Raw genomic sequence first — 21,805 nt, forward strand, 5'->3', positions numbered from 1 at the left:
CTTCCTTTGGATTAATTCAAAATTTGGCATACTAGTAATATCTGTGCATTCCCTTCCCTTTTGCCACATATCATAATCTAATCACAGGTCTTGCCCAAATTCAAAGGAAAGAGATTATACAGGTATATACACCTGTATATACAGTATGGTCTTCCCTGGTGGCTCAGACGGTAAAGTGTCTGCCTGCAACATGGGAGACCTGGGTTCAATCCCTGGGTCGGGAAGATCCCCTGGAGAAGGAAATGGCAACCCACTCCAGTACTCTTGCCTGGAAGATTCCATGGTCTGAGGAGCCTGGTAGGCTACAGTCCATGGGATCCCAGAGTTGAACACGACTGAGTGACTTCATGCAGCAGTATACAGAAACCAGATATGGTGCAGTTAATTAAGGTGAGGAATATAAGAAAATTAGAATCTTCTAGGAGAAAACTGGTGACCTCAGCTTTAGACATGTTAAATTTGAGGGTAATAGGGCATCTGATTAGAGTAGATCAGTAGGTGCCATAGAATTTATTGGAGAGATGGAAATTGGGAATACATATTTGGTAATGATCTATAGAGGTGATGGTTAATCAGAGAAAGATTGTAGCAAGAAGTGGGCTGAGGACAGGAATAAGAGCTAGTAAAGCTAGAACATCTACAACTATACCTCAACCCTCACCTCTTGATTCCAGTCCAGCATCTCATGTACAGCCTTCCACTATTCCCCTTTTTTTCTTTCAGTAATATCTTGCCCTTCCTAATCTGTGGTTCAGTCTTTGTCCTCCTCCTACCTTCAAGTCACACCACACAGCAGTGAGAATCAAGATCTTTCTTTGTGAAATCTTTGCAGACCAAAGGCGCTGAGATTGACTATATTATGCTCTCTGTTCCCAGAAGAGGAAGTGTAGATCCAGTGCATGGGGAGATAGTACCATCATTAACCCTGAGCTGCTTCATTTCTTATCAGAAACCAAGACTTTGCACTTTTCCCTTCTTTCTTCCTCAATCCCAAATTTGCCTATGAAGTAAGCAGATGGCACAAATTTGCAATGGAGAAGTAGTCATATATATCTCTCTTGGAAATCTTTTGTATATTGAAACCCCTGAAGCAATATTGTTAAGCAATCTGATCTCTAATAATGGAAACAAAGTAAATTTGATCAGTACATTTTGATCAGACCTTCTTCACTTCTTTTAAATATTTTCCAGGCTATATTCAAGAAGAATGTGTCATTCCTTGCCCATTTGATTGCAAGTTAAGCGACTGGTCAAGTTGGGGATCTTGCAGTTCATCTTGTGGAATTGGAGTGAGAATTCGATCTAAATGGCTGAAAGAAAAACCATACAATGGAGGGCGCCCGTGTCCCAGATTGGATCTCAAGAATCAGGTAAAGTACATGAAGCAAATACAGAGCTGAAAAAGTATCTCCTTTATTATTTCTTGTTGAAATTGAAGTCATTATCTTGTTATAAGTAGCTCATAAAAAGTTATTAGAAGTTCAGACTAGTGGATAAGAGGGTAGAAATTAATATAATAGAATTAGTAATAGAAGCTCTGCCCACTTCTAGGCAATGCCGAGAACAACTTGGTAATATTAGCTATAATGATGTTTACAAAAATGAAATCCAGTTGGTTTTTAAATTATCTTGAAATGCTATTTGATTAATCATATTATAAAAGGTTTGTGTGTATGTGTATGCAATAATATTGGGAGAATGTCAATTACTTTATGGCTATAGATAACAATGAGCGGTCTCATCTGCATACTCCAAAACTGGTGTTCTGTTTTCCCTTTACCTAACTCTTCATCCTAATTTTCTTTGTTCCTAATCTTGTTGGTGTTTTCACAGCTCTTTCTGTCTCTTCTGAGCTATTTTTCTACCTTTTCCCCCTAAATCAAAGCTGTTTTCCTAAATGGAACCTAAGGCACACACTGTCATGTAGATATCAAATAAAATTGCCATCTTAAGCAAAGTTGATTAGAATATTTCATTTAGCTTTGAAATAATGTATAACAGAAACTAAGATTTAATTAAGAATTATGATAGAGAACTCAAATTTCTCCCATGATTGAATACTGTTATTACACATGGACTGATATATACATTTTAATTAATTGAGTAGGTGAAGTACAAGATGACAGTTGTTAATAAGTTCTTTATTCTTAAGTGAAGTGTGCCTTAAACATGGGTCTGCAGATCCTCTATGACTGAAACTTTTAGCAGGATAGCTACACAGGCTTCTATTACTAAGTCTATTTGTTTCTTCCCTCTAATCCCCATTTTGATCAGACTTTCTATAGAGATTGTTTAATGGAAGGGAAATCCAATGTCTAGTTGATTAATATAAATAACATATCTAGTACTACTTCTATTTAGATATCGTTTGTCATTTCAAGACTGACATCTCTAACTGTTTTTGTAAGCTTTTATAAAAGATATATAACTTGCTAAAAATGAAAAATTATTATAATGGCAAAAAATGTTTGTGTTCTAAGACAGGGGAAAGTATTAGGCTAGTCTTGTTTTTTTAAAGTTACGTGGGGTAAAATAATGATCCTGGTTTCTTCCCTCAAAGCAAATATAAAGCATATTGGGGAGAAAACAATTCAGAGGATTGCAAAATCCACACAAATTTTGTCCAAAAAAAGAAAAAAAAAACTTCACAAGTACAACAGTTTGGGGAAGGGAAGGGTGGGATATGATTAATTAAAAACAGGAGGGAAACAACCCAAGTAGGGGGAGTTTGAGGAGAGAAACATCCTCAGTATGAAGAAAGATATGACCCAGGTTGATGATCAGAAAGAGGACTTTGAAATTAATCCTCTGTCTGAAGACTAGTTTACCCTCCCAGGGGATTTTCCAGTCATTTAAAGAAGGAAATAACTGCTAGGCATTTGTAATTATAAATAATGTGTGATAATTCTTTTGTCTCCTCAAAACCATAAAAGAAACTGAAGCCTTTATAAAACTAGTGTTAAACACTAGTTTTAATATGCTACTTTTATGAACTAGAAAATTATCCAGGGAATAAAAGAACTTCATTTGAGTGCAGATCCCAAAACTGTATTCTCACTGTGTGTGTGCAAATGTATCAAAAACTGTCTATCAAATTTGAGAGTATGGATAAGATAAAGTACTTGTATGCCTGTTAGGACTTAAAGGAAACTTGTTCTAAACACTTAACTGATGTTTAAAACTTGTACACTTAAGTAGTACACACTAAAAATTAATCCCATGTTCAAAAATAATTTAGATAAATCCCATATGTGAAAACTAAGCAAAGATGGCTTTGTCTGCAGGAGCTATTTCTAGCTTTTGCACTCAGGAAGGAAGTGGGTAGCATTCCAAAGACATTGGTTTTGATGCTCAGAAGTGAATCCTGAGATTTAGTTATCAGAAATCAAATTTAACATGGCATGTATTCTGATGCAAAGAGGCTTTACGTGTCTATAATATATGTGGTTTAAACTTGAAAAACTTCACCCTAATTCATACTTGATATTTTAACATAATTGATCAAGATAGTAAATAATAAGCCCTCCCTCTCACTTGTAAGTCTATGAATGGCAAGGAAAAATGCCATTGTAAAAAATACTAAACTTAAAGGGAATTGTCACTAGAGGCCTTTCTTTTCTAAAGCATACATCTACTTAAAATTGTATTTGTGGAAAGTTGTCTGTGGATTTCATTATATTTTTGCTCTCATGTATTGCAGACCCCCCTTTGTGTGTGTGTGTGTATGTGTGTGTGTGTTATTTGTTGACGTTATCCACATTTTCTTAATTCATCTGAAAATAAACTGTCAGGAATTTTCATTATTTAAGAAATATTCCCCAGCTTCTATTATTTATGGCAGTTCTTCTATAGAAGAGCTCGCTATTTCTCTAAGCTAGAAATATGATCTAGTAGAGGTACACCCACTGAGGCTGTTTTGTAAAGTTCAATTTTACTACTGGCCTTAGGTTATTGGTCTTCTTTCCAATTGGTTTTTAGGTCTCAATTTATTGTCCTATTTTTGGAACCAAAGTAATACTCTCTCATGTATTCACCCATAAGAAAGAGCTTAAAAAATATAACCAAATTATAGCAGTGAGAAAAGTACATATCTTCGGTACCTGTGCATAAAGAAGATTCAGTATATGACAGATTGAGCCTAACATATAGTTTGTAAAAATCATTGAACTTTCTTGTGTGTGTATTATATATACTTATTATACACACACATATGTGTCCACACACACACATGTACCTTATGTGTGTGTATTATATATACTTATTACACACACATATGTGTCCACACACACACATGTACCTTATGTGTGTGTATTATATATACTTATTACACACACATATGTGTCCACACACACACATGTACCTTATGTGCAAGCTGTGTAAATGTTAGCATACCTACATGTATTTGGTCACTTTCCTCCTTTGTTTCGTTTTAAAACATGGGGTCTTTCTGAGGGCAAGGGCTGCCTTTCTGCATTTGTAACTCCTTCTAGCCCCTGGTACACCATCCAGTGAATTGTCAAATTATATTCATTGGATGCTTTATTTGAAAAGAAGCTTTCTCTCTGGATGAGTGGGTGGCTAGCTCTATAGAAAGAATAAAATATATATTAGAACTCTGGTCTCTTAAGCTGTGATTTGCCATTCAAATTCTCAAAAAAAACTTGAGCTCTTCAGGAAGAAAGAAGAACTCCAAATTGTCCTTAACAGTCATTCACGATTTGCCTGAAAAATCCTGTGTTTGTATCTCCATTGAAATTTAGCTCAGTGATATAAATGAAAGAGTTGATATTATGTACACAAACTCATAAACTGCTCTGAGTCAGTTTGTGAAATCGATATTTATAATCTCTCATAAAAAGCCTCCCTTTTAGACTAAAACTTATCAACATGATAGCTCTTTCTCCAGAAGCACCAAAGTGACAGCTATGCTTTGATGGTTTTCTGCTAAGTGTATTTGTGATGCTAAATAGCTCCAGCATGCAGCTTACCCAAAACTTTCATTTAGCTAGAAAATTTCTAAATAGTTTATTGAATTATCAGGTCAGTTGCCTGATGTCCTTGACTCTACTGTGCAAAATCAAATAAATAATATATTTAAATTTTTTACAATCTATAATGTAGTGAGTGGACTTAAGTGTACTTATACTGTATCTTTTTGCTGTATTTTTTCTTTTGTAATTCTGCTTAAGAGAAGATTAAATTTGAGAACATTAAAGTTCCATTGGGTTGACATTTCCCTTTATGAATTCTTTATACAATTGAAAGCAAAGGAGGGGCAGGAAATTCATGTTGTTTATATGTTGCAAATCTATGTGTTCAGTGCACATGAGCAGAAATCTTACATTGGGATTCATTACCTATACTTTTTAAAAAATCTACCCTATCTATTTAAACACATTTTTGAAAGAGTTTTGATTATGTTTGCATGTGAATGAGAGGATATAAATTAAATGAATGTTTTCTAGAAACAATTTCTTTTTTAAAGGTGAGTCTTTACCCCGAAGAGAAGTGGCCGAAATTTGTAAATGATGAGTATAATTCATTTTATTTTTCATAGCTAGGTAATACTATTTTAAAGAATACTTTCTTTCCAAAGATAAGCAGTTGTATTTTAGCAAGAGCATTTCTCCCTTAGAAGGCAACTTCGGATGAGAAAAGTTTTCCATAGAGAAGTAGCTTATGCTCATTTTAATATTGCTTCATTAATTATTAGTAGCATGTTGGGATATGGAAAGAGGATAACTGTCATTCAATCTAAATGTTTGTTTACCCAGAAAAATATGGCTACATTTAACGCTTAATTTGATTTAGCTGATTTTGGCCTCTTGGTTCCTTTGGACCTGCCCAACTTCCACTCATCCTAACCTAGTCCAAATCATTCTTGGCAAAGTTCTGCTCACTCTGGAATTGGCAGGAGCCCCAAGCCGTAGTGGAGCAAGAAGTCATCTTCTTGAGCATTAATATGGAAAGCCCACACTTATCCATGATCAAGTACATTCAGGTGTACTGTTCTTGCCTAGGGAGGTAGGGGTTGGTGATTGATTACACCTTTGATGAGAATTTGTTGTAATTATGAAACATCATAGGTCACAAAAGTAAGAGATGCAGCATGATTTATTCCTTAGGGTTACTTGGGAGGATTTAATAAAGACAGATACTACTAAAATATTCCACCTCTCCCTGACATAGTAATTATTATAGCAAAGCCCAAGTACATGTCACCCCATCTCATAGGCAGAGTGAAATGATTCCTGAAGGCTGGTGTTCATCCATTCATATCCTTTATGGCTGTCTGCCAACCCAAATGCTGTGCTTTCTACTCGTGACAAACCACTAGCTAAGCTGAGTAGAGCTTGCAGGAGAGGCAATCTTTCATTTTTGTTCTTGCCCTGTGGTCATTTCTAAACAAAAAAAAGAAAAACTCATTTTTTCCTTCTCAAGAGCTTCCTCTCCCCACTACACTTGCATCTACATATACCCTACTGTTGATCATTCCAGAAGGACTGCCCCTCAGACTTGTTGAAATCTTAAGCAACTTTGATCTTATTTCGTGAGAACTGCCAGTGTCACTCATGAGAAGCAATTGTCCTCTACATGTTGTCCACTCTCTTGCATTTTATTGTGTTTTTTAATACTGGGCATTGCCGCTCTGCACATACTCAAACTCATTTTTAGTTTTTAATGCAAGAGATTCCTATATGTACCTCTAGATAGTTCTCTACTCAGTTGGCTTGGCAAATTTCCCTAATGCTGTTGCTGGGCAGAGTTTCCAGGATTGGCGGGAGATAGTTATAAAATTGTGAAATGGGAAAATTTTGTCTTTGGAACCCTTTCCAATGTGCTGTTATACCTCATATTATTCCTAGTCCCTTAACTCCTGAAGTTCTGAAACATTATATTAGGTAATATTAGCCTCACATTGGAGAAAGCAATGGCAACGCACTCCAGTACTCTTGCCTGGAGAATCCCAGGGACAGAGGAGCCTGGTGGGCTGCTGTCTATGGGGTCGCACAGAGTCGGACATGCCTGAAGCAACTTAGCAGCAGCAGCCTCACATCACCTGTATTGGAAATTTTGCAAAACTATCTTCTTAACCAAGTACTTAGGTAGAAGTGCTTAGGTACTTTTCTAGAAAAAAGTATTGGCAGAATCTACTTTTCAGATCTTTCCTGAATCATCCTACCTTTTAAGTTTTAAATGCAAATTGAAAACTTCCCTCCTCCTGTCATGCATCTGATTTGAAGAGCTGACCCATTAGAAAAGACTCTGATGCTGGGAAAAACTGAAGGCAGGAGGAGAAGGGGACAGCAGAGTACAAGGTGATTCAGTGGCATCACTGACTCAATGGACACGAGTTTGAGCGAGCTCCAGGAGATGATGAAGGACAGGGAAGCCTGGCATGCTGCAGTCCATGGGTCTCAAAGAGTCAGACATGACTGAGCAATTGAACCGCAAAAACAACATGACTGAAGAGTCAAGATAAAAATAGTCTCTCTGAGAAGCTTATCTAAATCTTTTGGAATATAGAGTTTGCTTCATAACCTTTACTGATCATGAGAGTAGAAAAATCACCATGGGTGGAGGAAAAGTTGGTATAAAACAGTTTCCCAGACCCCTACTCTGCAAACTGTGGTCAGCACAAGAGTAAGTTCCAGAAGGCGTATTCGTTAACAAAGCTTTGTCTTTGCTCCTTTTTCTGATCAGACACATTGATGACGACTGCTGAATTGAGAATCTTGTCACTGAGGTGATAATTTTTTGCTGAAGTCAGCTCTGGAAAAGATTTTCCCTGCAGTTGACTTAGCATGCCCTTTCTAATATCAACAGTGAACACAACCACTAGTTCTTTTCTACTCCACGCAAATTTGGGAGTATTCTCCCATTTCATAGAGAAATAGACTAGGGCTTAGAGGGGATGCAGAGAAGGCAATGGCAGCCCATTCCAGCACTCTTGCCTGGAAAACCCCATGGACAGAGGGGCCTGGTAGGCTGCAGTCCATGGGGTCACTAAGAGTTGGACATGACTGACAGATTTCACTTTCACTTTTCACTTTCACGCATTGGAGAAGAACATGGCAACCCACTCCAGTGTTCTTGCCTGGAGAATCCCAGGGATGGGGGAGCCTGGTGGGCTGCCGTCTATGGGGCCGCACAGAGTCAGACACAAGCGAAGTGACTTAGCAGCAGCAGCAGTAGAGGGGATGATTACTTGCTCAGGTTGACCCACTGATGTGTGAGGTGAACGTGATAACCACTACACTATAGAAACGATGTGTATAAGGGGTTAAAAGTCATTCAGGTCTGAGGTCAAGTGCTACCCTGCCCCATTCTAGCTGTGAGAACATGAAAAAATTATTTAACCTTATTAAATCTCAGTAAGGTTACTTAACCTTACTGAGTTTCACTTTCATAGTTTGCCAGATGAGTATAACAATAACAGCTGCCTTTTAAGATTATTGTGTTAATTAATATAAAATGAAAATATACATAAAATTCCTGTTATGTTGTTTGGCAAAGACTTAAGTACTTGATAAATTTTAGGATTTTTTTTTCTTGGTCTCTGACACATAATTTCTGTTTCCAGTTCAGTTTTTTTCCACCTATATTATTTAATATTGCATTTTTTCCTAGTGGGAAAAAGGGATGTAACTTATTACATATTTGTAACTAATCTCCTACGAATTTGAGGTTCTTTGGATCTTTATTTATATAAACGTTATTAAGGCGTGTAACACAAAGATAAACAAATCAATGTGAGTAGAGCTCCATGACTTTTCACAAAGTGAATCTTCTCATTCAGTTACCACCCACATCAAAAAGTAATACTTTATCAAACAGGATAAATTAGTTTTATAATTTTTAAAGAAACTTTACATAATGGATTCTGTACTATGTACTCTTTTTCTGTTTGCCTTTTTCTCTTCTGCATATTTGTGAGATTTGTCCATGTTGTGATGGATAGCAGTAATTTTGTTCATTTCCAGCTTTATGTAGTGTCCTTGTGTGTATTCCCATTATTAGATTGTATACCACATTTTAATCTGTTTTCATTAATGGATGGACATTTGGATTATTTCCAATTTAGGGTTACTATAAAGAACATTGTTGCAACCTTTCTTGCACATGTCTTTGGTGCTCACATGTGTGTGTTTCTATTGGGCACAGACCTAAAAGTAGAATTCCTAGGTCACATGCTATGCACATATACAACTTTAGTTAGATAATTGGCACTTCATTTTAACTTATATACTGCCACAGATCATTCTGAATATAGGTAGCACATAATTCTAGATAATAACTTGAAATATAACCTGTCTGACATCATGTAAAGGGTGTGAAAGCCATATGGATGTATTAAGTATTTATCTCATTATCTTCCATGTCACAGCACATCAGTGATTGCTGTCTCCTACCACATATACATCTCTTCCCAAAGAGAACAAATGTGTCAGCACTGCCTTCTTGCTGCCATACCCATCATGCTTCCTCTGCTTCTTTCTTGTTATCTTCAGGACAAAACACAAACTATATGATAAAGTTTATAAGACATTTCATGATCTTGCCCCAACCATGTTCTATGAGCCCAGAGTCATGGTGAAATCAGCAAGGCCCTCAGGCCAGGGAAGCTGATGATGAGTCAAGAGGAAGGGGTCACTTCTGTCTTTCTATCCACTCATCAGTGCTCATAAAGAGTGAGAATTTAACATTCTCAAGATGATCCTATAAATCAGTTGATTGGTATCTACTATAATCTCTTTTAACAGACACTGCCTTTCAATTGCGAATTACCAAACATTCTTAATAAAATTAGATTGCCTGTATCACCTTTACCCTAGAACTACTTATCAGATCCCTCTATGTTGGATTAAAATCAAGCTTTGCTCCCATTTATTTGGTTGGCCAAAAAGTTCGTTTGGGCTTTTCTGTAAGATGTTACAGAAAACCTCCAATGAACTTTTTGGCCGAACAATAAAGAAAGATTGCCCAAGGCAAACTGGAGTCGTTTCCTTCCCTGAAGAGGAATATTTCTCTTTGATGACAAGACAAGGGTCACCTGTGCTGAAAGCAAGTATGAAACCAATTGTAAAGTCTACCTCCACAGGGTGGCCCTGGACAGCAGAAGTGTTGTCCACTGTCAGCTTCCACGCTAACAGACACCAATCTTGTCATCCTTAGAACTGAAGATAAATTAGTATGAATAGCAGTCTCAGGCAAGAGCTGAGAACTGAACCAACTCTCCAATGCTCTGTATATCAAATAGGGGCCAGCAGGGGCCATGCGTCATAAACTAGGATGGCAGCAACACAGTGTGAAAATTGCTGTTTCTTTTCTGCATCTTTAAAACAAGGAAAAACAACTATATTGAAGCCATTGTAGGTTCAAAATTTTAAATGTTTATTTGAAAGGACACTTGATACTAGCCTAAATGTATTTTTCTGCTTTTAAATCTTTGCTCAAATTTATCTTCTAAATATAACCTACCTTAGCATGTATTTTGACTTACAATGGGATTGTGCCCAGATACACACACTGAGAGTTGAAAACATCTAAAGTTGAAAATGCATTTAATTCGTTTAACCTGTCAAACATCATCGATTAGCCTCATCTACTTTAAAAGTGCTCAGAACAAGTACTTACATTAGCCTACAGCATTTTTTAATGAAGTGTTGAATATCTTATGTAGTTTACTGAATTCTATGATGAAAGAGGGGAAAAATACCAGAATCATTGTCTGTGTCAGAATGGTTGTGATTGTGTTGGATGTTTATCCGTGTGATCCCTTGGTTGACGGGGACTGCTGCCCCCTGACCCTGCCCAGCACCATAAGAAAGTATGTACCATGTATTGCTAGCCCCTGGCTTCCCCAGTGGCTCAAGCAGTAAAGAATATTCCTGCAATACAGGAGACACAGGTTCAATCCCTGGGTCAGGGAGATGCCCTGGAGGAGGAAATGACAGCCCACTCCAGTACTCTTGCTGGGAAATCCCATGGAAAGAGGCGGCTGGTGGGCTACAGTCCACGGGGGTTGCAAAGAGTCAGACACGACTGAGTATACAAGCAAGCAAACCCAGGAAAAGGTCAAAGTTCAAAATTTGAAGTATGATTTCTTCTGAGTGCATATTGCTTGTGCACCATTGTAAAGTAAAAAATTCCCAAGTTGGGGACCCTCTGCGCTCTATTCTGCCTCCCCCACCATCCTCACGTCTCCCATTCACATTTACTTGACTCGTTTCCCCTACTAGTTGGTTTCCTTATTTATTCTTTATTTTTCAGCTGTCTCTTCACACCATCCCCAAAACAGATATACTGCCCAGTTTTCGATGAACACCTTGAGAGCTGATGACAGTGCTGTGTTAGGTTGGATTCTCCCAGAAGCAGAGCCTGAGAGAGGATTTGTAAACAAAAATTGTGTTTATCAAGTGCAGGTCACACCATTAGAGTAAAATAAGTGCTACAAGGAAGGGAAGAAACAATATGGTACCCGTATAATAAAGCCAGGTACATGGTGGCCACTGAAGCCTAAACTTGTGGGGAACTCTGAGGGACTATGCAAAATCCATGCCCAGGTTTGATCAGACCTGAAAGACCAGGAAGCTGGGGTATTCATATGGAAATTTCTGAGAGTGCTTCACTAAGAAGAATGTTCAGTCTATGCCTTTCAGGTTAAGTATGGGCATTCTTCTGTTTTGGAAAAAGCTCATAGGCTTCTCTGATGGCTCAGACAGTAAAGAATTTGCCTGCAATGTGGGAGACTTGGGTTCAATCCCTGGGTTGGGAGGAACCTCTGGAGGAGGGCGTGGTAACCCACTCCAGTATTCTTGCCTGGAGAATCCCCATGAACAGAGGAGCCTGGCAGACTGCAGTCCATGGGGTCACAAAGAGTTGGACACTACTGAGCGACTGAACACACACATAGGCACTGAGATCCAGATACTGGCAGTTGGAATTTGGCCTGGGTGCAGTGAAAAGTTGCTCTTTTTGGTGTTATCCCTCTGTGATTTTAAAGTAGTAAGGTGCATTGAAGTTGCTTTGTTAATATATTTTTTACTGGGGTTTGTATGTTGTTTGTGTAATTCATGTCATAACCAAAAGTTCACTTTTTTCCAATAAAAGTACACTTTACTACAGCCCAGTGGCCAGATGAATGTGTATTTTGAGTGGTTTGCATTTGGAGTAAACATAGATTTATCATCACCTGGCTGTGCAGTCTGATTTGGTCTATCTGAAACTGATCCCATGCTCTTTGTGGATGCTGGACCAAAGCGATGGGAAAGAGGAACTCGGTACAGAGAGAAAAACATGTCCCTATTCATGAGCTGCTGCTGCTTCTGCTAAGTCGCTTCAGTCATGTCCGACTCTGTGCGACCCCATAGACAGCAGCCCACCAGGCTCCCCCGTCCCTGGGATTCTCCAGGCAAGAACATTGGAGTGGGTTGCCATTTCCTTCTCCAATGCATGAAAGTGAAAAATGAAAGTGAAGTCGCTCAGTCATGTCTGACTCTTAGTGACCCCATGGACTGCAGCCCACCAGGCTCCTCCATCCATGAGATTTTCCAGGCAAGAGTACTGGAGTGGGGTGCCATTGCCTTCTCCAAAAACATGTCCCTATTCATGAGCTAGAAAGATAATTTAAATGGCTTCAGAAACATCTTCCATATATCCTTCTCTTCTCCTTCTGGTGCCTCAGTTCAGTTCAGTCGCTCAGTCATGTCCGACTCTGTGGCCTCATGGAGTGCAGCACGTCAGGCTTCCCTCTCATCACCAACTCCTGGAACTTACTCAGACTCATGTCCATCAAGTTGGTGATGCCTACAGTGTATTATATCCCTACACCTATTTAGGTGCGTACAGGGTAACTATATCCCTTTCTCTATGGCTGCTACCAAGTTTTGTTGGGCTGAAAATAGCTCTAAGAGAAGGTCAAGTAGGTAGGATGTGAGGCTCTTAGGCAGCATTCTCCATGCCTGAGAAAAGAGTGTCTGACTGAAGAGTACTAAGAAATTCCAGGACAATCATATATGAGAATAGCTCGTTAGAAAGAAACCTGAAAATATCTGGTCTCCTACTTCTCCTTGTAATTATAGGTTTGGAGTGGTATGATAAGAAGGTAGATATATTTTGCTTTGTACTACTCAACAAATATCACATGTGAATTCTCATGCTGTATAATTAGGGACATTGGGAAGAGACATATAAACTTGTGATGTGGCAGGTGCAATCATGTAAGTGCATGATGTGGACAGGGACTTCTAAGCAATAGTAATTTATTAATGAGCCATGGTAGCTTTCAAAAACAAAAGAGATAAAAATAAAATTAGGGTAATTATAAATACTTTGGAAGAAAACTTTAATTCTCTGCACCTGTGCCGTTATTCATTCATTCAGCATATGCGTCTCTAGAATGACAAGCCAGGAGGAGTTTGCTATTCTGCTATTCAGTCCCTCAGTCATCTCTGACTCCTTTGCGACTTCATGGACTGTAGCCCACCAGGCTCCTCTATCCATGGGATTTCCCAGGCAGGAATACTGGAGTGAGTTGCCATTTCCTCTTCCAATTTCTACTCTATTGTGCCACAAGTCTCCACTGGGAGCTTGCGTTCCTGGAAATTCAAGAGAGAGGCTGAATGGGTTGAAAATATAGATGGTCAGACCATAGATGCTTTCCATTTTGAAAAATACATAAAACCAACATGGATTCAATCAGAAGAATTTCCTGCTTCTCCTCTGTATTAGGATGCTTTGCAGCTAACCAAAGCTTCCATCCAAACTGGCTGAAACAATAAGGAAATGCATTACTTCATATAACAAGAAACCCAGCGGTCTTGTGGGCTCCAGGGTTGATTGTTTCTGTGGCTCAGCAATGCCATCAAGGGCATAGTGTTTTTTTTCAGTTTCTCTGCTTTTTCATCATCAGTGTTGACATGAAGTCAGCTGAAGAATGAAAGATAAACCTCAGGATGACAGCACAATCAGCAGTGTCAGGCATAGCCTCCTGATGCAACAATGACTAGAAGAATAAGAATTCTCTCTAGAGAATCTTAAAACCAGTAAAGTTTTCCAGAGCCTCCTTCACTCCCCTAAAGGACTATAAGTCACATCTCAGTCATTGAAGTTGGATATTGACAGAGCTTGCTAAAATTCAGACTCTGATTCAGTTGGTCTGGTTGCTATTGTCGTTTTAGTCGCTCAGTCATGTCCAACTCTTTTGCAACGCCACGGACTGTAGCCTGCCAGGCTCCTCTGTCCATGGGATTTCCCAGGCAAGAATACTGGAGTGAGTAGCCATTCCCTCCTCCAGGGGATCTTCCTGACCCAAGGATAGAACCTGCATTGCAAGAGGATTCTTTACCCCTGAACTACCAGGCAAGGCCAGTAGGTCTGTGGGGAAGGGAAAAAAGGCTGTAATTTTAACAGGATCCCAGGTGGTGGCAGCCCTTTTTTGGGCTGTTTATCAGTAATTTAAAGTCATGTTGGAATTATGCACATAACGGGAAGAGTTCAAAAGAACTCTAATGAAGGAAACCAAGGGCAATATCTTCTTTATATTCCTGCAGAACATTCCAATCCAAGTAAACCTTCTATAGACTATTCAATGTTGCAACACCATTTGGTAATGAGAGTGACAATAGCAGATGGTAAGAGTAAGTAGAGCTGAATATCATTTTGTATGAGGTGAAATAAGAGCCCATATTTATAGAACAGAAATCTCAGTGAAAGTGTTCATTTAAAGAGATTTATATATTTAGATTGAGATATATAGCTGTTTTAAAACATTTTAACAGGCCCTGAGGGATGATACATTCAGAATAGGTACAGGTAGTATCTTAGAAAATGCAAAACAATGAGACATCAGACACTTAGAGTGTGGTTTAATTTGTGCATATCCATGTAGTTATTTGTAATCTTTTTTGTTTGTCTATCTGTCCCATTTCATCCTGAGACTTTTGGCTTCTGCAAAGTAGATATTGTTTTCTATTGCCATCATAATTGTTCCAAGACTGAGCACTCAAAACAGTGTCACTAAATTCCATGTGCTCTCCTAACAACAAAAAGGAAAACAAGGAAAGAAAAATATTTTAGAAGCAAATGGATGTTTTATATGTGTATAGAATATTTTATTTTTATTTTTGGCTGCATCAGGCCTTAGTTGCCGCAGGAGGGCAGTTCATTGTGGTGCGTGGGCTGCTCTCTCGTCGTTGCAGCATGCGGGCTCTCAGTTGTGGAGCAAGGACTCAGGAATTGGCCCAGGGCACTTGGAATCTTAGTTCCTCAGTCAGGAATCGAACCCACATCCCCTGATTGTAAGGCAGATTCTTAACCACTGGACCACACAGGGAAGTCCCTGTGTGTAGAATTTCTGACATGGTGAAAGTGTAACACCCCTTGCTTTGAATAAATTATGAGTCATTGGAGGGTAGGCTAACTGCAGTAGACTTGGTGTTTGTTTCCACCCAGTGTATATATTTTGATCTCTGATTCCTAATGGGATAGAGCATTTGGAGATGGGGCTTTGGAAGGTGGTTAGGTCGTAAGGGTGGAGCGCTCTTTAATGGAATTTGTGCACTTATAAAAATTATCTTGGGAGCTCCCTAGACCCTTTATCCAAGTGAGCAAGCAGAAAAGATGTCTGTCTGTGGACCAGGAGGTGGGCTTCTCCAGACACTGAACTTGTTACCACCTTGATCTTGGACTCTTAGCCACCAAAACTGTGAGAAATAAATCTCTGCTGTTTAGAAGTCACCCAGCCTATGGTATACAGCCCAAACTAAGATAGTGGTGCATGTATATTTAGATACTTTATGTTCAGATTCCATTTTTAGTCTTACGTTTACTGCCCTTATGGCTTCTTTATGGCCTTTGAGTTTATCACTCAGAAGTAGCAACTAGACAAATAGAAGCAATCCCTGAGCTCTAGAGTAAGAAGCGAAGTTTAGTGAGTCATTTTGCTCTATCAGTATGATTCATTCTTCTCTTTTTGGTTAAAAGAAATTGCAAAAACTGAATTGCCAACTGTGTCTACTTTTTAAAAAATGGTAATTTTTCTACATGTAGTGACTGAAGAAATGTCTATATGAATGACCAATTCAGTAAAGTACAAGAAAGAGAATCCACAAACATGGAACATTTGGTGACCTGAATATATACCTATCTGCATTCTACCTTTTTTTCTCCTTGTAATTATAGGCATTGGAATTAAAACTCTCCATGTCTAGGAAACCGAACCAGAAAGATAATTGAGTTAAAATTCTGAATAATTCTGGGGAAACAATTGGTCAAGTTAGCTATTTAATGTTAAATAAGAATAGCAAAGAACTAAGAGGAACTGAAACAGCTTTGGAATGTAAAAGTGAAATATGCACATCTTGAACTCAATATATGATAGTCTTTGCATGAATTATTGCCTGTCATTTGAAATGCACATTAATCAAAACTATAGAAAAATCTGTTCTGGCTTATTACTTAATTAAAAGTAAGTTATGAGCATTTTCAATCTTTATGTAATTTATATCATTTGCAAGTCATGAATTTCCCATGATTCTGTTGGCCTTAATCAGAAGAAAAAAATAAATAAAACTATTGCTGTACTTAAGTACAATCTCTGTACTTTTTTTTTTTCTACTTTCTAGCAGATGCTACACAAGCTATCACAGCTGGTGAAAATTGATATTCAAAAGAATAAAACATGGCAGTGAAAAAGATTAATTTTCTGTACTTAATGCCCTTGATTCTTGAAAACTTTAAATTTTCTTCACCGCCAGACCAGTGGTTTCATTGTCTGGTTGGCAGTGGGCAGATGATAATGTTCTGCTCTATTTTACTTTATGATGAACCAAAGAGAACCGGTTGTTTTTCTAATGAGTTTGTAAGAGATGCTTCAGTGCTGACACGTGAGCTGCATCCCTTGGACTGCCATGATGGGGAAGTGAAAAGCAGTTTTAACAACTTGCTAAAATTATCACCATTAGAGTGAAAGAAGCACTAAAATATATATACCAGATGTTTAAAATGGTTAGATTTGGGAGAAAACATACAATTAATTTACATTTTAGTGCTAAATACAAATTTTAATTTATTCTGATTAACTACTTTATAGCCCATCTAGCATACCATTTGAAGGAGTTATGGAAAGGCTATAAACGAAGTCATAATCAAGAGATGACACTTTATTGGCATAGAGGCAGAAGAGTTTTTGCTCAGAAGGGTTCAGGTTTCACTTGCCCAGAATCTGTTATTGAATAACAGACTTGGAATCAATATGGAAAGCAGATTAATACACTTAATTACAATTTGTGCCAAAGTTTAAAACTTCCACAGACCAGGTAAATTGTTCTAACCTACGTGCACATACTTTAACCTTGCCATAGTCAAGTCACCATGCAAAAGCATAAAGAGAGTTCTTGATAAGACTTATTACAGAGTGGAATGGTTAGGTGAGAATTGATGGTTGAACTCCAAAGCTTTCTCATAGATGAAAACTCATTTTAAAATATGAATGCTGTTGAGAGAATGTGTTCAGTAGTCCTAATATAATGCCTGGCTTTGTATGAGGCATTCTCTAAGTACTATCTATTTCCATCATCATTAATCATGAGTCTGGTAAGGATTCTGGGAGGAGGCTTTTGGAAACTTTCTTCAAGCCCAGATATTATAATGTCGTGGTCCGTTGGCAAGCTCTAGATGTCAAAGTGTTCTTTGTACTGTTCAGGGTTTGCTACCAGATGTTAATACTTTTGATTAGTTGTCAAGTTTTAAAAAATGGAAAAACTTGCATTAAAATTTTGGATTTCTAAAATCTTTGGAAACATCAGAAACTCTGACCAACTTTCTGAATCTGAGACTACCTGTCCTCTTTAGACAGAATGTATTAGCATAATGCCTACCTTCCTTCTCTCTGCCCACAGAGGTCTCCTATGCCTAGGCCAATACCCAGGTTCATCCCTAAGTATCTGTGAGCCAGGGAGAGAGAGCACAAAAAGATATCCACATTTCCTCCATTTCCATAATTAAGTTACATACTAAGGTGAAAAGAGTTCCTATGAAATACATTTTTTGTTGTTGTTGTTTTTAATCATCCTACCTTACCAAATGGGCTTCCCATGTGGCTCAGCTGGTAAAGAATACACCTGCAATGCAGGAGACCTGGGTTCAATCCTTGGGTTGGGAAGATCCCCTGGAGAAGGGTAAGGCTACTCACTCCAATATTCTGGCCTGGAGAATTCCATGGACTGTATAGTCCATGGGGTCGCAGAGTAGGACACTATTGAGTGATGTTCAGTATACCTTCCGTTATAACCGAGAAGGCTAAATTCAGATTTGAGGTTCTCAAAATTCTGTTGTGGAATGTGATGCCATTGGGAGATCCAGTTTTCAGCCTGTGGTTTATGCTTCCACTCTGGCATCTTCAGCTCTGTCCAGACACCCTCGTCTATTTACACAAGATCTGTCCTCTGCAGACAGACACCGTGGTCCCAGTCTTCAGGCCTAGGGACACTCATATGGGGAGAGGGTTGCAGCCTCACTCCGTAGTTTTCAAATGGAGATTATTTTACTCATTTATGTCATATGCCTTGTAATTTGTTTGCAGGTGTGTGAGTTTGAAGCGCTTGGTTTAGTCACCTTCCTCCTACCTGAATTGCAATTTCTCATTTACGGTACTTAGTGGCTTCTGGAGTGGAATGTTAGTCAGTCGTTTCAGACTCTTTGTGACTCCATGGACTGTAGCCTGCCAGTCTCCTCTGTCCATGAAATTCTCCAGGCAAGAAAACTCAAGTGGGATGCCATTCCCTTCTCCAGATCTTCCTGACCCCCAGATTTCCAGCGTTGCAGGCAGATTCTTTACTGAGTTACAGGAAAGTCCCTTAGTGGCTGCTAGTAAATATTAATTATTTGCCACAATGCCAGAATGTAAGAAGGAAATTAGGGGATTTTCATCTAAAAAACATTTTAGGAAGTACTCTTAAACCAGTGGTTCTAGGAACATTTAGACTCTCAAAAAGGCAAGAGGATCTCAAAGAGATTTTGTTCATATGGGTTGTATCTACTTACGTTTACTGTTCTCTAAATTTAAGATACTTGAAAAATTATTAATTTATTTTAAAATACTAAATATTAATTAAAATGAAGTTTCTTACGTGCTAACATTAATAATACTTTTATTAAAAATAACTATTTCAAAGTAAATAGTTTTAAAAAGAGGCATTGTTTTTACTTTTTACAAATTTCTTTGATAACTGGCATCACAGAAGTTAGCTGAATTCTCAGTCTGTCTCTGCATTCAGCGTTTGTAATAGAATGCTTTAGTGAAGTAGATGAAGAAATTCCAGACTTACACAAATACAAAGATAGAAAAAGGGAAAGTACTTCAGTAGGCCTTTTTTAGGTAACTTTCTTATAATATTTTTATTGGACTATAGTTGAATTACAATGTTGTGTTTAAAGTGTACAGAAAAGTGAATCAGATATACATATAGCCAGTCTTTTTAGATTCTGTCCCTTATAGATCTTTATAGAGTATTGAGTAGATTTCCCTGTGCTATACAGTAGGTCCTTATTAGCTATTTATTTTATATATAGTAGTGTATGTATATCATCCTAGTCTCCCGATTTATCCCACCTCCCCCCGACCCCGCTGCACCCCTGCCCAGGCTTATCCACTGGTAAACTTAAGTTTACTTTCTACATTTGTGACTCTGCCTCAGTTTTGTAAGTTCATTTGTACTCTTTTTTAAAGATTGCACATATAAGCAATATCATATGATATCTGCCTTACTTCATTCAGTGTAAAAATCTCTAGGTCCATCCACGTTGCTGCAAATGGAATTATTTCATTGTTTTCAAGGCTGAGTAATTATTCTATCATATATATGTACCACATCTTCCTTGTCCTTTCCTCTGTTGATATACATTTATATTGCTTCTATGTCTTGGCTGTTGTAAATAGAGCTTCAGTGAACATTGGAGTGTATATATCTTTTCTAATTATGGTTACGGATATATGCCCAGGAGTGGGATTGCTGGGTCATATGGTAGTTCTAATTTTAGTTTTTTAAGGAACCTGTTCTTTTAAGGAACCATACTGTTCCTTTAAGGAACTGTTCTTTTAAGGAACCATACTGTTCTGCATAGTGGCTGTACCAATTTGCATTCCCACCAACAGTGAAGAAAGGTTCCCTTTTCTTGACACCCTCTCCAGCATTTATTCTTTGTAGATTTTTTGATGGTGGCCATTCTGCCCAGTGCAAATTGATACCTCATTATAGTTTTGACTGGATTTCTCTGATCATCTTTTCATATGCTTTTTGGCCATCTATATGTCTTCTTTGGAAAATGTCCATTTAGATCTTCCACCCATTTTTTGAATGGATGATTTTGTTTTTTATTGAGCTGCATGAGCTGTTTGTGTATTTTGGAGATTAACCCCTTGTCGGTTGCTTCTTTGGAAATACTTTCTCCTATTCTGAGGGTAGTCTTTTCACTTTGTGTTTTCCGCAACCCACTCCAGTATTCTTGCGGAGAGAATCCCGTGGACAGGAGCCTGGTGGGCTGCAGTCCACAGAGTCACACAGAGTCGGACACGACTGAAGTGACTTAGCATGCATGCATTACTGCGCAAGAGCTTTTCAGTTTAGTTAGATCCCATATGTTTGTTTTTGTTTTAATTGTCATTAGGAGGTGGATCAAACAAGATCTTGCTGCAATTTATGGCAGAGTTTTCTGTCTGTATCTTGCTGCAATTTATGGCAGAGTTTTCTGTCTGTATCTTGCTGCAATTTATGGCAAAGAGTTTTCTGTCTATGCTTTCTTCTAAAAGTTTTATAGTGTCCAGCCTTACAGCTAGGTCTTTAATCCCTTTTTAGTTTATTTTTGTTTATGGTACTAGGGCATGTTCTAATTTCATTCTTTGAACTTTTTTACTTACCTAAAATGGTAACTTCGGATAGTGTTTGGTACTGTAAGCAAACTCAGCAGGTGGTGATTTTTTCAAAGTTTAGTTGCAGTGTGAAATCTGAAATCTCAACAATCCACTTTCCCTACACTGTTACATTAAAATACATTGGACTATCTGGCACTCTGAATAAGTCTTTAATCCATGCATGATTTTGTAAGCTCTTGCATTGGTCATTTGGAATACATTTGTCTATTGAGTTCTACTGAAGTGTTGACCTATTTCACTACATAGTATCAAAAATTCCTATTTATTCATATCACCATTGATCTTATCACAAAAGTCGTTATGTATTGAGAAGCTCCCAAGCTTATGATGACAGAATCATGTTTTCCAAAATTTTAGTTTTCGCTTAACAGCTTGAATTTTATCATTGCAAACAAATACACTTAGTTGTTTTACTTAAAATGATGGACTCACTTCATTTTTTGAGAAACTGTCTGCTAAATATTTAAGTCTCTATAACCAGTTTGTCTGCAAAATGTTCTTTTTAAGTAAAGTATTGTTTCATGATCAAAGGAGCTCGTCCAGCCTGTACTTCAATTGCACAATATCTTTTCTTGACAGACCCATCAGACTTCTGTATGCAGAGTGCTTCATGAATACTTGAAAATTAGGCAGAATATTATAATGATGTGTAATTAGAGTGTAGTGGTAAGGAATACAATGATAATTAGTATAGTTTTGTGCCACTCCTTGGTATATTTAGGGACCACTGTTTTTACACACCATTGCTTTTGAATTGCTACAAATGTGTTGAGTTAAAAAAATGACATCTCTATTATTATGAAAATAATTGTGATCTTTAGACCCTCTGGAATGTGTCAAGCACTCCCTAGCTGTCCACAAACCATGCTT

The 21,805-nt window shown here is 38.0% G+C and overlaps 1 protein-coding gene across 1 annotated transcript in view; it reads left to right on the forward strand.

The window, feature by feature from the left end:
* The window catches only part of THSD7B (thrombospondin type 1 domain containing 7B), an 828,580-nt gene that overhangs the window by 599,497 nt on the left and 207,278 nt on the right, over positions 1 to 21,805 (forward strand). Inside the window, exon 14 of the mRNA XM_065927840.1 lies at positions 1,192 to 1,370. Coding sequence (XP_065783912.1) covers positions 1,192 to 1,370 — 179 coding nt within the window. The remainder of the gene's footprint in view (positions 1 to 1,191; positions 1,371 to 21,805) is intronic.

This window comes from Muntiacus reevesi, chromosome 3, assembly GCF_963930625.1.
Source record: "Muntiacus reevesi chromosome 3, mMunRee1.1, whole genome shotgun sequence".
In the NCBI taxonomy this organism is placed as follows: domain Eukaryota; kingdom Metazoa; phylum Chordata; class Mammalia; order Artiodactyla; family Cervidae; genus Muntiacus; species Muntiacus reevesi.